General features: G+C 38.9%; 1 protein-coding gene across 1 annotated transcript in view; it reads right to left on the reverse strand.

Annotated features, from left to right (window-relative positions):
- The window catches only part of GADL1 (glutamate decarboxylase like 1), an 83,113-nt gene that overhangs the window by 47,878 nt on the left and 20,239 nt on the right, over positions 1-14,996 (reverse strand). Inside the window, 6 exon segments of the mRNA XM_030503748.1 lie at positions 4,691-4,772; positions 5,037-5,074; positions 5,076-5,102; positions 10,056-10,172; positions 13,568-13,622; positions 13,739-13,818. Of these exon segments, the coding sequence (XP_030359608.1) occupies positions 4,691-4,772; positions 5,037-5,074; positions 5,076-5,102; positions 10,056-10,172; positions 13,568-13,622; positions 13,739-13,818 (399 nt within the window).

Here is a 14,996-nt window from a genome sequence, read left to right on the forward strand (position 1 = left end):
CTTATCTTACTATTAATGCAACAACCTCAAGTCCTGCTGCAGATATTGCCTATTGTCAATCTCCAGAGGCACGTACAGTGACATCCTCCAGCACATCACTAGAGCAGACAGGAGAAGAAACAAAAATCATTCTTTGTGTGAAAGAAAGAAAAAGAAAGAAAGAAAAAGAAAGAGAAAGGGGAGAGGAAGCAAAAAAGGAAAAGGGAAAAGGGAAAGGAGAGAAAGCCAGACCAATGCAAGTAGCAAGATGGAGGAGAAAGAGAAGGGAAGAGAAAGGGAATGTTGCAGAATAGGGTTCGGTCAGGGAAGACAACAAAAGAGGAAAAAATCCAAAATAAATTTTATGCTCAAGAAAACAGTTACTCCTTTATCTCTGTCTTAAAAGTAACAGACTCACACATGCTGAAGACATAAAAAGTAACCTCATTTTTCCTAGTCAAATGATGGAAAAGTAGGGGGGGGGGAAGAGTACACTTTCTAACTCAACATTCTCAGCCCCAAGACGACCCCAACAGTTTTCCCCATAGTAATTGAGCTGCTCCATCTGTTCAAAAGAATTGCAAAAATGTCATTAGAACTGCCGCATTTGACAAGTTTGAGATTTTCTTCAGCATCTTTTTTTTTTTTTTTTACCCTTTGTACAGAGACTAATCATAGTGCTCTGCCTTAACTGGGGCTGTTAAAGCTTAGAAAATGGAAATACTATTTTCATGGAGGCCTTAGTCTACTATGAAGTTTAAAATAGCCTTTGGTTTTGAAGTCTGTGGATTGTTGCTGTGTGTTCTAATTAATGGCAAATAAATGAATAATTATTGATACTGAAATCAACACATAAGAGATCCAGTTTCCTAATTCAACATTTTTCTCATTGAACACGCTTACCTACAACAAGGCTTCTGATCTCTTTCTATTTCCACTGCTAGTTAAAAGTGAATTTCAATTTCATTAACAAAACATCTTTTTCCCCAAGTTTTTTGCCCCCAAGACAAACATCTTCCTGATTTGTCTTATCCGAAGCAATATAGCCAATCTTCTGAATGTCATACTTCAAAATTCTTAAAAGCAGTGCAGTGCAAAAGGCCACCCCTGTAATTCACTTAAAGAATTCTTTAAAATTCTTTAAATTCTAAATTCTCACTAAAGAAGAGCTCTCAGTTGTACTAACCTCAAGCAGAAAGCAATGAGAATAGAGTATTTCCTACAGCTGCCCTAGAAAGGAATCAGGGGAGTAGATATCTTTGTGATACTGCTAATGATGAGGAAGAGATTACTGGGATTTCATTAGCTACATTCTTTGAGACTGTATTTAACTGGTAAGTGAAAACTCTGCTCATTACCTAGAACTGACTGCTAACTACCCAACCTTCTGCTGCACTCTAATGAGTCACAGAACTTTGGCATTGGTGATAAACATTAGTTCTCTATTTATATGGTGATAATATTCACATTCCTATGGATTATAGCAAGGACAAACTGGAGTAGCTCTGTGGTCTTAAGGGAGTATGTGCAATCCAAGACTAATTCATTGCATTTCAAGAACATATAAGAACAAAGCTTACTCGCTAATGTTTTGAGACTATCAGTCCATCTAGCTTTGTGTTTAAATGGTCACTGCAATTCACACCACAGCAATACAAGCATTTTCTAAGTAAGTCTATCTTACTACAGATGTGATCAAAGTTACTTAGGGCATGGCAGTGAAAAAGGAATGGCTGTACATTTCTTGAGTGTTTTAAGCACTGAAGAACTACTGTCATTGATCTTGAGCTTTTACAGAGAATTAACCAATTTCTCTTTCCCTTTGGTGAAAATGCTTCTCCCTTCTAATCAAGTGAAACATATTTCTCTTTTCTATCTATACCTTCTTTGGAAAACACTCCAATTTTGTTTCACTAAGGCTGGAAAATACTCTTTTATCAGCATTTCACTGCAGTTGATCTTTTTTGTTTTCTTTAAGCTGTATAGGAAAATATTTCAATACAACGTTTCATTCTAGTAATCTAGCTGCAATGTTTTAAGCCTGTTAACACTACTAAACCACATAGCTTTATTGATGCTATGTAGTTAAAAAAAGAGAAACCACCAGGCAAATACATGAAAAAAACCCCCCATCAAACCAACAAAGAGAATGAAAAACTGAAGGGGATTGTTTGTCCACTTATAATTACCTAATCCTAATCATGAGGTCGTCCACAGTTCCAAATGGACCTTAAATGAGAAGACAGGCCAACAAAACTTCTTTAATCAGATGTTCAAAGGGAGCTAGGGCTTGATTCATAAATGGGACTTAACATCTATATTTAACATTTTGCTCCTTTGACTTTCTGCAGAATTCACCACTTCAGAAATTACCTGAGGCTCCTTGAACATTCACCAACAGAGCAATGATGTGTGCCGAGCCCTTCCAGCTCCCACCTCAGCATCCAACTCCCACTGACACATCCTAACTGCGGTGTGAAGGAATTATGTTCGCATATAAATGCATGCTTCAGCAGCAGCAAGAAGTAATGCAGCAATGTAATTTAGGAGCAGTGGAACAAGCTCCAAAGTGAGAAACCAATACACATACTCTTTCCTTCTCTTACTGATGTAAAAACAGCATTTTTAATGGGAGACTGGATTCGGCTGCCTGTTCTGGCATGGAGAGAATTAAAGTGAAGCAAGGCTTTTCTGCCAAAGTAAGTGTCTTAAATATGCATTTGATCTTTTTTTCTTAAGAATTTATATTCCAACACTTTCACAAAGCTGACAGAAAAGTATTCAAATTCGTATGTGTATCTGTCTGCATATAAAGACTACCGGCACATACGCAAAACACCTAAGTGCCGGTTTTCCAGGAATTAAAGAGTAAAACACCTTCTCCTCCCCGTACAGAGAATTCTTGTACTTTCCAGAATGTGTCTCACTGTATAACAGGATCTGAGTATATGATCAGTAATACTTGTGTTTTCACCCCTCAACAGTCTAGAATTCAGTTGTACAAGTACTTCCAGCACAACATTGCCTAGCTGTGATTTAGAAGCGGAATAGGATTGCTCTAGCAGACATTACACTCCATGGAAGGAGAATACAGAAAGGCTGTCAGAGCCCTGATGTTGGAACAGTGTTTGTAAAGTGACTCTAAATTCCAGGGCAGCTAGAATATTTCATTCCTCTCCATTTCTTCCCTCCTTCTTCCTGAAAAATTTCCACTATGTAGCTGAAGTAGTCTAACCATTACCTGGGGCTATATCTATGTATTGGGCCTCATTAGTTAAAAATATAGCACTGAATTCTTCCCAAGCTGGCAATTAAGACACCACATTAATCTTAGTCTATAACTTCATTCTGCTTGTTTGTCCTCTTGGAATAAAGATAAAGTAATGGACAGGAAGTCCTGGAGTCTAATTCCTCCAGCCTGTCCAGGTCACTCTGGATGGTATCCCTTCCCTCAAGTTAACTGCACCATTCAGCTTGGTGTCATCTGGAAACATGCTAAGGGTGCACCCAATCCCACTGTCCATGTCATTGATAAAGATACTAAATAGTATTGATCCCACTATGGACCCTTAAGGGACACCACTCATAACTGGTTTCTACTTGGAAATTGAACCATTCACTGCAATGCTTTGGATGCAACTACCCAGCTACTTCCTTATCCACATAACAGTCCACTCATCAAACACACATCTTGCTATCCTATCTTGTCTCACCCCGACGTGGGGCAATCAGTGCCAAGAGAGCACCAATTAGCGTCTATGCTCTTTGGTCCTCATCAGTTCTTACTAGAAGTTAGCAACCAGTTACATGGATAGCTAACTACTAGCAGGTGAATAGAAACTATCAGCTGTTTTGACAGAGATTTATAAAAGTGATTTACAAACCATGGCCACAAAATAGTGATGTAAACCTCAGGGGCTCCATATCTTCATGATGTTCAGTCATTCATAACCTATTAAATGTAAGCTAAAACTCAGCCCTGATGGTGGACAACGAAGATAAGTTTTAACAGGGCTAAGTTTAAAATGGGGGCTTGAAATAATTGACCTCTTACTGGTTTCTTTATTAAGATAGAAGAATTCCACAAAGATATAAGCACGTAGTTTTACCACATTGCAGACTCATCTCACTTTTGTGTCGCTTGAGATCAGATCTCTGTTGTTTGCTTGCTAATCATTTTAATTAGTCATGGCTTTTGGAAAGCCTCAATAACCCTGGCAATGAGGAAGAACTAGTAGAGTGTGAAAAGAAGGATCAGCACCTTTACCTGCATATGATCTGTCTCTCTCTCTCTCCCCTTTCCCACCCTGGTGCACCCATGTAAAGGGGATGCAAAGAGGAGCTCTGTTTAGTTTAAACAGAGATGCAGTACTAATGCAGTCCCAGTGGATGACAGCTATTCTGAGGACTTTGATGAGCTCAGAGTTTAAGTGCTGCAGGCCCAGGTGACAAATACTCATCCTGAATGCAAGTCATGTACAAAAGTTAACTAACAAGGGCAGCAGCTGCAAAATTTGGACCACTAGTGAGTACAGTGACTTGGATTGGTTTGACCCTGCTCTCTTACTCATCATTATTAATTTTGTGGTGGAATTCAAAATCTATCATTCAGCCTTTGCACTTGCAGTTGTTTTCTCATCATTTTCATTTCCATATTACAGCAATGTCAGCCTACTGCATTTAAAGGAAAAAAAAAGACAGGAGGACTTACAGAGTTGTCTTTCACCAGAAGAGCACAGCACTGGATTCCTGCCAATAGCATTTTGTGGGGATTCCAGGCAACAGAATCTGCCCTGTGAAATAAATAAATGGCGAAAGAGCGGTGAAACTTGCACCTGTAATAATGAGTACTAGAGAATCAAAAATGGCCAAACACAGCCCCAAGCAGGATTTTCCTTCCCCCACCCCCCCACTCCCCCACCCCCAGGTTCTGAAATCTCTCCAATTAATAATAATATGCCGTTTCGGAAAATGGCAGATGTTGTAGATGCCAAGACGCCACACAACTTCCACCTCAGTCCCTGGCAAGTTGTGTCCATGAACTGAACTGACATAACCTGTGTATGCCATGAAGAAGTCTGCAATACTTCCGCGATCTTCAAAGCCGAGCCACCCCAGGAAGCCTGTTGGAACATTTATAGAGCCAGGACAATATTATTTGTATAACATTCTTTGATAACGCCTTCAACTAGTAAATTTCTGAAGATGTTTTATCTCACTTAAAACTTAGTTTACTACATGTCAGTGGGCTAATTTTGCCTTTAGCAATCATGTATTGAAATAAAGATGGCAACCTGGGGCTATGCTTAAAATGGAGGCGCTGATGGGTTCTGTGCTACTGTGGGAGCCACAAATTACACTGTCTCTTCGTATAAGCAACGGCATGAACTGGTGTACTTGCTAACCAGACCAATTCCTGATACTGGATCAGAGGTGCTTCCTTTGCCCTAGCCTAAACCTAAGAAATAAGAGCATAAGAGCCCCATTTTGGCATATCTTCTTCCTGCTAGCTGTTTCCTTTCTGAGACATTCACAAGTGAAACAGTAGAGAACAATAACCTCTGCCATTGCAAAGTCCAGGGTCAGATTTTCCACAGAGTTTGGATATGAAAAGCAAAGTCAGTGAGTAGGCAATAGCAGCATTTCTGTTACCAGCAATCCAACTAATGTTAAAATGGAGTAAGATTCACTCACACCTCCTTGACATCATCTAAGAACGAAGTGTATGGTCTAAAACCCATTTAGGTCGCCTCTTTAGTGAGGAGCTCTCCACTGAAACTTCTTATTGAGTGTCATCTCAATCTATTCTACGATACCTGTCTTTGGGTGACCACCATTTGCAGATACCTCTTTCCATGGAACTATAGAAGGAACTCAGGCAGCAAGTTTTGTGTTACACAAGTTTAATTTCTGGGCAAGTAGAGTCAGAGAAGGTGATTCACATCCATGAATCTGCAAGGATCAGATTTTCACCCACCAGAAGCTGTGAATCTTCAGTTCTCATACAACAACATTTGTCCCCAAGGGAGGAGAACATGGCAAACACTAGACATGTCATATAGTGCATTTGAGAAATTATTACGAAATATGAAAAAAATAAAAAGAAAAGGATTTTTCAATGTTCATGCAGGGCAGACCCTACTTAAGCAAATCCCCTGTAAAGTAAGCAAGGCTCCTCAAGATACACAGGAGGCATCAGATCCACCAAACATCTGGATTCAGCTATTAAAAAAAAAAAAAAAAAAAGAAAAAAAATTTTTTAGGCTAATGATGGGGGGGGACCCCACAAAAAAACCACTGATTGAAAGATATGGGAGGATTCCTGACCTAAGCATGGAGAATACAGGTTTGTTTGGCCATTTCCTTTTTTACCTTGAAAGAAACAGATGTGATAGCTGATCTCTGAATTTAGCATCAGTATTTGCTTCATAGGCCATAAATTAGGAACAAGGTCTGCTATCTCTGGCAGACACGAATGGTAAAGTCTTACAAGGGAAATGCAAGGTTAATAACTTGCCTTAACATATCATTTTCATTAACACAGTACATTAATGCACCACCTCATATTTTACGTTGTCATGCTCACAACATCCTTGCTGAGGAAAGGGCTGCTGCTCAATCTACAGGTAGGACTTAAGGCAGGAAATTATTTGCCTCAAACTTCACAGTAATCCTGTGGCAGAACCATGACTTGAAACTGGGTTTTTCCAGCTAGCCCAATTTGCCATGTTATAGGAGGACAAAACTAACTATTCATAGACATATTCATAGACAAAATTTCACTCTTCACATTATATGATTCAGTAGTCAAAACAGTCATGTTACATTGTTCCCTGACTTTCATAATTCGTAAGAAACCCATTATTATTTATAACAATTCTTTATAAAATTTACATCCAAAGGTATTTGAAAACATGGACATTTTCACACTAGCTCTGAAAAACAGGACTAGAAAGGCCCTCAAGTGGTCATTTTAACAGTGTGCCAATCCCAAAGGCACAATCAGCCACACTCATTTCTGTCAAACACTTGTCTTTTCTAGAGGTTATTAATCAATGAACACACAGCTTGTGATTAGCACTGAAGTTCCAAAAAGGTGAAGAGAGACATCACAAATGCTGCTTCCACATTTCTACCCAGTTAAAAAGATCAAGTGCCTAGAGATCCAGGGCTGGCTAAAACAAACAAATACAAATGAGAAGGTACCCAAGAAGTCTTAGGCTCACTGGCTCTGTCTATTTTTAAACACCTCTAATAATAGAGGCTGCATAAATTAACCACTTAATTTGCATTTAACAGTAACAACACTGTTGATTTGAAGTGTCAGTCCTAAGCAGTGTTACCTCTTGTCATACCTGCAATGGTCAGGGGAACAGATTATTCCTTTTCTTCTTTTCAGCAGCTCTGAAAGCATCTGTAGACTATTACGTATTGTCTCATTCCCTCTTCTAGTTTAAATAACATCAGTACTTTCAATCTTTCTTCATTGGTCACAATTTCTAGATATGTTTCTGTTTATCCTCACTGTTTTACTGTTTTCTAATCTTTCTCCTGTAGATCCTTAAGCTTCTTGAAATGTAGCTTTTTATTTGGACACAATCTACATATAGCATCCTAAGGCCCAAGCAGAAAGAAAGAATTATTTCATCTATCTTTTTTATTCAATTCTGAAAGACATTTAACCCCATTTGAAAATGCTTAAGATCATTGATTTGTGATGTACCATAAAATCCAGATGTTTTTCTCTGAAGATCTGCCGTCTAGCCAGCAATCCCCAGCCTGTGTTTGCGCAGTTGATTATTACAGCTTAAACTTAGAGCTCTGTTTATTGAACTGTAACCTAGTTTTTCCACTTTTTTCTCTAAACTGTCAAGATCTCTTTAATTTCTAATCCTGTCCTCCCACTGCCACTTGCAGCAATTTTATGTCATTTTCAAATTTAGTCAGTGTATTTTTTTTCGTCCAAGCTATTAATGAGTATACCAAATAACTTCTAATCTAGGACAGACCTTTGTGGAATCCTGCTCAAAATTTTTTCCCCTATCAGCAGTGAACTCCTGGTAACTGCTCTCTGGGTATGATTTTCCAGCCAGGTTTTCACTCACTACCACAGCTGCAGCTTGGCATGTTTCTCTGGCTTCCTCGTGAGATATGGCAAAGACACAATAAAGTTAACTACTTCTTTTCCATCCATGAGGCTACAGAAGGAAGGTATATTGATCAAACTAGATTGACACATTTTGTTTACAACACATTTAGCTGAGAGCAATGCAGGGTAGCTCAAAACAAATATTATAATGTGTCCCATGCAGTGTAATTGGTAAGTAGGTATAAAGTAGGTATTAAAAAATTAGCATGTTACATATGCAACAAGCCACACTTACAGCTGGACAATGGGAATCACAGTGTTTGCAGTGTGATTAAACTACCTACCTTAGCACAGGCTAATAGGTCAAACCTGATTTTCTGTACTGGACTAGCCATGTGGGGGGGAAGTCAAAGTAAGGACCAGCAGGGAAGAAATACTCCTACATAGTATTCAAAGCTAAATGAACACAATACATGATATACTTAAGTGTTGGAGCTTGAATGCATATTGATGGTGCAAAACAAGTCCTAGATGTATGATAGAATGCAATAAACATTTGGAATGCATGTATGAATACTGTACTATGCACAAAAGGAGCCTGGTTATAGTCTCTGCACTTAGGTCATTGAATGGCTTCATTGCTGAGACAGTTTGGGCTTATTATTGGGTTTTATATGGCGTTTATATTCTTCAAACAACTTTTCCTTAACTCCCCCTTCCTCTTCAGATTTGTCTCCATGTGAGAGCTTATCAACTATTTCTAACTTTATCGAAATTTATCTTCCTGAAGCCCACTGATTTTATGTTGACATTCTCCCTTTTGCCCTTCCTAAGAATCATGAGCTTTATCATTCTGTCCTTAATGAAAAGTCCCCCTAAGGCAAATATATCAATTCTGGGGATCAGAAAATATTCTGAAATGAGATACATCAGTGTAAATCTGGAAATAACACCACTGACATTCATCTAAGATATTCTTATGAACAGCTCTTGAGACCATTTGCAGTAGGCAATCCTGATTCCCATCAATGATACACAGAGCCCTGAATTAGACAGAACTTTCCCTGGGTTCTAATGTTTGTTTTAATTGTACTGTATCTTTTTTTCCTCCAAAGTTACAGTTGGCCTAAAAAGCAGCAGTCACTTACTATAACTCAGACTGCATAACATGTAAATCATTCAACAAGAAGCCAGGCTTTTTCTTTGGAGTCTCAATATTAAATAAACTCCTCAAAAATTTAGAGGAAGTCTAAAAATCTCCATTAATGTTGCTCCAGATTCTCTCACTGCTCTATGGCTTTTAATCTGGCCATTATCGATTGTTGGCATTGAAATGATAAAGAGAGTGCAATTTTAGAAAATATGAAGAGACCTAGTTTTAGAAAAATACATTTGCAGCTAACTCTTTCTGGTAATAAAAAGTCTCAATGACTATTCCAAAAAGATTCATGAATGCATTTTAATATCCAAACCTAAAATTATAAGGAAAAGAGAAACGAAAAATTTCTGAACAATGTAGGAAAACATGGAGAGATCTACAGGAAACTCAAACGTGTATGAGAATGTGAATAATTTATGACTGGTTGAGTCAGAAATATACCTTTACTTTAGCCTGTATGAGCCATACACCAAAATTATAATGCGTCCATTTTCCAACAGAATGCGGAAAGAATCTGAAGTTAGATTTATATATAATCACCCTTGAAGTATTTTTAGGAGGTAGCAAGAAATTGATTTTAAAGTAATTTTTAAATATAACCCAACAATGACAAAATAATAGCTTGTCACAACCAAGCTATTTGCCATGTTTCAGCACATGTAACAGAGACAAACCAGTCTCTAAGCACGGTCTCTAAGCACAAAAAAAGGGAAGGGGGGGGTGTTATTAAAACTCAACTTGCTTCTACAAAGAAACATCAACAGTCAAAGGAAAATAGCAATTATAAAAAAACAATGCTAAACAAAACTGCACAGTATACAAACTCACGTCAACATGAAGCCAGAGGCCATGCTTTTCACAGATAGCGGCAATTTTATCCAGAGGATCAAATGCTCCCAGCACTGTTGTGCCTGCTGTAGCACAGACAAGAAACGGTGCTGACCCCTGCAATAGGATTCAATACAAAAAATTGTCATTTGCACTGCTCATCTCCTCCAGTACACCTGTGGAGTTAGAGTATTAAAAGGTCTAGGAATGTAGCGCAAAGATGCAACAGTCTAAATTTTAGTTTCCCAGCAGAAGGCACTGCATTTAAAAGTGCTGACTCTTCTTAAAAAAGGCATTTTCCATTTCCAGTTAACACCATCCCAGGGCAGACTTACCAGCTGTTTTGACAGATGCTAGTTTTGTCAAGATCAAAACATACCAGATATTTGACATCTCTCTTCATACGCTGCTTTTCATTCCACATTTTACTACCTATTTGCTGCCATTCTGCCTAATAAAATAAAGCTACTAGCTCAGCCAGCAGGCTACCATGCAAGGAAAGGGTCATTCCTAGGGGTGTGAGGGGGGGGGGGGGGGGGGGGGGGGGGGGGGGGGGGGGGGGGGGGGGGGGGGGGGGGGGGGGGGGGGGGGGGGGGGGGGGGGGGGGGGGGGGGCGGAGGGGGGTTTCACCTGAGTTGTCTCTACAATGCTCCTATTCTCTGCTTGGTAAAGAGGAACTTTAAGTTAGGAAACGTGATTTGCCTTCAGCAGCACTATCACGTACCGCAACCGGGACAGTCATTTCTGTCTGACCCCCCTGCCTGATCTACAGCAAAACACTATTCTCTTGCTCCCACCCATGTCTAGAAAACATGAAGGGCTGTAAAATGTTAGGAGAGAAATCACTGGAAATCTCAGACAGTTTTAACGTTAAACAGCCAGGTTGCAGCCTCAGACAACCATCATAAGCCATCCATTTTTATTTCAATGGCTTTGCTCATTGCTTTCCCATTCAACTAATAGCAGGGGTGCAATTACACTTAGGAACAGACTAGGTCATGTATCCTTGCAGATGTATGTGCCTGTGCCTGTTTAGAACCAGAAGCTAAAATAATGGAAAGAACTGGTGGAGTCTGTAACATCTCCATGAAACTGAGGGCATCAGCCCTAGCAATGGCTGTGCAGTCTCACTTGCCAGTAGCTGCATGCTGAAGGAACTTCCCTGCATGTTTCAGCTTCTGGCCCACAGCATAATGCAGTTACTGAAGAGGCACTAAAGTTATTACATTGTACAATTGGGGTACCTGGAGTTCATTTGCAGTGAATTAAATCTCTCAGATGATGTAAGTCTCTCTGCTGATGTAACTTAATGTACCTTCACTGAAATTAGACATCAGCTGAAAAAATCAGACTCTACACAAGTCTTATGTATCTTCAGCTTAAATCTGAGCCCTCTTTTAAACATCTGCTACAGAGAAGACAGACAGGCTTGAGTCATGTTTACAGTCTGGCAGTTTTATACTTCTTTAACAGAGCACTGTTAGAATGGTACATAATTATGATTTGTTGGTATTTTAAAATTTCTTTACAAATTGCTAAAGCAGTGAAAAATAACCTTGGAATGGATTTAATTTAATCCCATACATTCACAAAGAATTACCAGCCTATAATTCACTTCTTGGTCATTCATTCCTAGCACAACCTACCACAAAAGTCAATCAAACTTACAAACCAGCCTGAAGCTCAAGTACAAAACACTTGCAAATGAGGCAAAAATGTATGTGCTGCACCTAGTTTCTGTTGGCATTCTCATCAATTTTCTCCCACAAATACATCAAAGTCAAAGGTCCCCCAGCAGCCAGTAGGTAACATGACTGAGTATGGGGACAAATCTAGGATCTCTACAAATTTCAAAGATTGGTACCATTACATTTTTCCCAAAAAGAAGGGAATTAAATTTTTATTCTTCTTGACAATATAGTTATATAAATCTTCCTGACTAAATTCTCTAAAAAGAGACCTAACATTCTTCCTATTCAGAGTCAGAATAATTTTGTGTTCCTAGCACTAGCAAATATATCCTCTGTTGTCTAGAATCATTAGAATATTTACTGTAATTCACTGAAGTGTCTTTCTGTAAAAGTTGTAAAGTAGCACTTTATCAAGGACAGACACACTTACTGAAGATCTGATGAAATGAAAACATTCTAATATACCTGTTATTTCCATTAAAATGCAAGTGAGTGTTTTCCTGTAAGCAGAGTATTTTAATATAGAACATTTGTTTTTAAATTGCAGAGCACCATACTGAGGTTGACCTTTTTTTAAACCAGAAATGCCAGAAGATTTCTTGCAAACAAACATTAGAATTATTTTATTAACAAACAAGAATTATGATTTTGCAAAAGCAAAGAGCTCATTCTCCTGTCAGCCTGCTTCCTCTTGCTCCCTTTTATTTCAGTCTTTTGGTTTTTCCCCCCCTTGCTTGCTCAAGTGAGTAAAGTACAGGTTGTCTTCCACAGATAACAGAAAGTGCAGAAAGAGGCAAGCAAGAGAGTTTGATAGTCACTACGGCCACCATATATCAACAATTATGCTATCTAGCACGAAAGTCAAAGAAGACATGGTGGTTTGGCAGAAAATGGATCTAAATCAGATCTTACTGAAAGCTGCTGTGACCATGCAAGTGCATGACAGGACTGCCTTGCCTTTTCTGTCAGCCACAAAGTAGGTTTCCCAAGGAAAGTATCAACCACAACACGGACATTGCACTAGTTGTTTGGTATTTGCAGATCGTACACTAAGAGCTGAGCTCTGAATTCTACTGCTCTGATGCACAAACTGGAAGTAAGAAATAAGGTGAGCCCAACCAAGCCAAAAGAAGATGTTCTGTACCTTGGAATGCACATTCAGTCTTCCAAGCTCTCTAAAATAAATTATGTTGACTATAGTAAGTGCTATCTTACAGATCGTGGGAATGTATGTTATAATGTTGTCCAAATACATACATCAATATATTTCCAAATGCTGACCTTTGACCTTCTACTTGGCAAAGCCCCTGGGGGAAAGGAGTCATGGGACAGAATCTCTACACTCTTGCTACAATACTAGAAAGGACCAAATTTAGCATTTGTAGCTTTTACGATAGTTTTAGAGACTAAGCCATATGTTACAGCTCTTGCTTACTGCAGAGGATCGAGAAATAGCTGCTGTAATTAACTGAAACTACAGTTTTCATTTACTGCTCACGGAAAACAAATACTGCATCCACGTAAGAAAGGATCAAGGGCAAAATAAATCCTAGAAGAAATGTGCTAAATACTTCAGAGCAGCATTGTACTCTGGACTTCCCTTAGTACTGAACACCCCATGGAATTTTTCTCCCTCATAAGAGTGTAGCACCTAGAAGTTTGTGGTAAACAGACTGCACCTGCAAGAAACACACTGTTACATTAACTACCCTATATTTAAGGCTTCATTCACGCTACGTTTTCCTTCCTTTCACTCAGACACAAGCACACAGTCTGCATACACTTCTCCTCTCTCCTTCATGCTCTCTCTCCCCCTCTCACCTCTTTCCTGGCCCGCTGGACTTGTTTCTCCAGTTCCTCAGGTATCATCTTACCTCTAAGGGACACAGATTTAAAACTTTTTCAGTTACATTCAAATAGGCTGATTACGTACAGCACTACTGCATTTTTTAAAAGGCTCAGAGACCACAGCCATGGCGTTTGCTTGCTTACCTTTCATCTGTTTTGATGAAGTAAACATTCTCTGTACCAATACCCAGGAAGGAGGCTGCCTTTTTCATGGAGTAATGACACTGTAAATGAGAGAGACATGAAAAGAAAATAGTAAGCATGCAATTAAAATGAAAGAAATTCCTTAGCATAGAGAACAGTGTCACTGAAATTAATTTAACAGCAGCTAACAGTCATGACGACAGCATATCCTAACACAAAAAGCAAACTGACAAAGCTACAGCACCAAGACCATCTTGTGTTTGACAATGACACACACTGGAGAGAATAAGACAAAAAAAAAAAAAAAGATGTGCACCATGTTTAAAATGTGGGCTTAAAAAAAAAAAAAACAAAACTCTTTATTTCATAGTTTTTTTTTTAATTTTGCATTAGAATGAGAAATAAAAAATCTGAAGTGTCACCAGGGAAGAATTGTTAATTATTTCAAAATGTTTTCACAGAACTGAGTCAAAAGTATGAAGCGTAAGAGTTAGGAAATGCATGAGAAGAATGGTCTATTTGAACTCAACAGTCTAGAAGTAACTGTGAGGTCTGAGAGTCCAAAAGCACCACTCTTGGAAACTGGACCCTTAATTAGGATGTATCTTAGGATACATCTAAAGCCTCTACAACTTCATCCTTGTAATTTTTCAATATGCTTTCTCTAAACATCAGCTGTTGGCCACAGCCAGAGACAGGATACTACCCTAAACTGACTGTTGGCCTGATCTAGAAACTCTATTCATAGGGTCAAGGAGCTGAAGTCCTTGACTTCAAGGACAGAAGTCCAAGACTTACCAAAACCTTTAAATGTGGTACAATTGGTACTTCCAAGGTTTTCAAAGCCCTATCTCTACAAAAAGATCTGAAAATCATGGTGCTGTGAAGACTGTTCACATGAACGTGAAACTTTAGAAACCATTATGAAAGTAAACAGACTATAGACAGGACTTCGCGCATCTGCAAAAATTAATATGGATTTTGCATAAGGTTCCAGTCTGCATTTTTCAGAAAATGAAGTTACTGTTTCAGCAAAGAATTTTAGCTAGGTTTCATCAGAGATGTCTTTGAATGAAGACCAATACATGCAGCCCACTTCTCACTTTGCACTGAACAAAGGGCATTAGCATATGAAGCCTGTGAAGTGAGTGTAGTAGTTGAGACCCCTTCACTGGCTCAAAGGATGTTAGAAATAGGTGTTTATTCAATCAGAAAGTGGTAACATAGCTCCCATGGGAAATATACTCAAGCTCCCACA

This window comes from Strigops habroptila, chromosome 1 (genome assembly GCF_004027225.2).
Source record: "Strigops habroptila isolate Jane chromosome 1, bStrHab1.2.pri, whole genome shotgun sequence".
Classification (NCBI taxonomy): Eukaryota; Metazoa; Chordata; class Aves; order Psittaciformes; family Psittacidae; genus Strigops; species Strigops habroptila.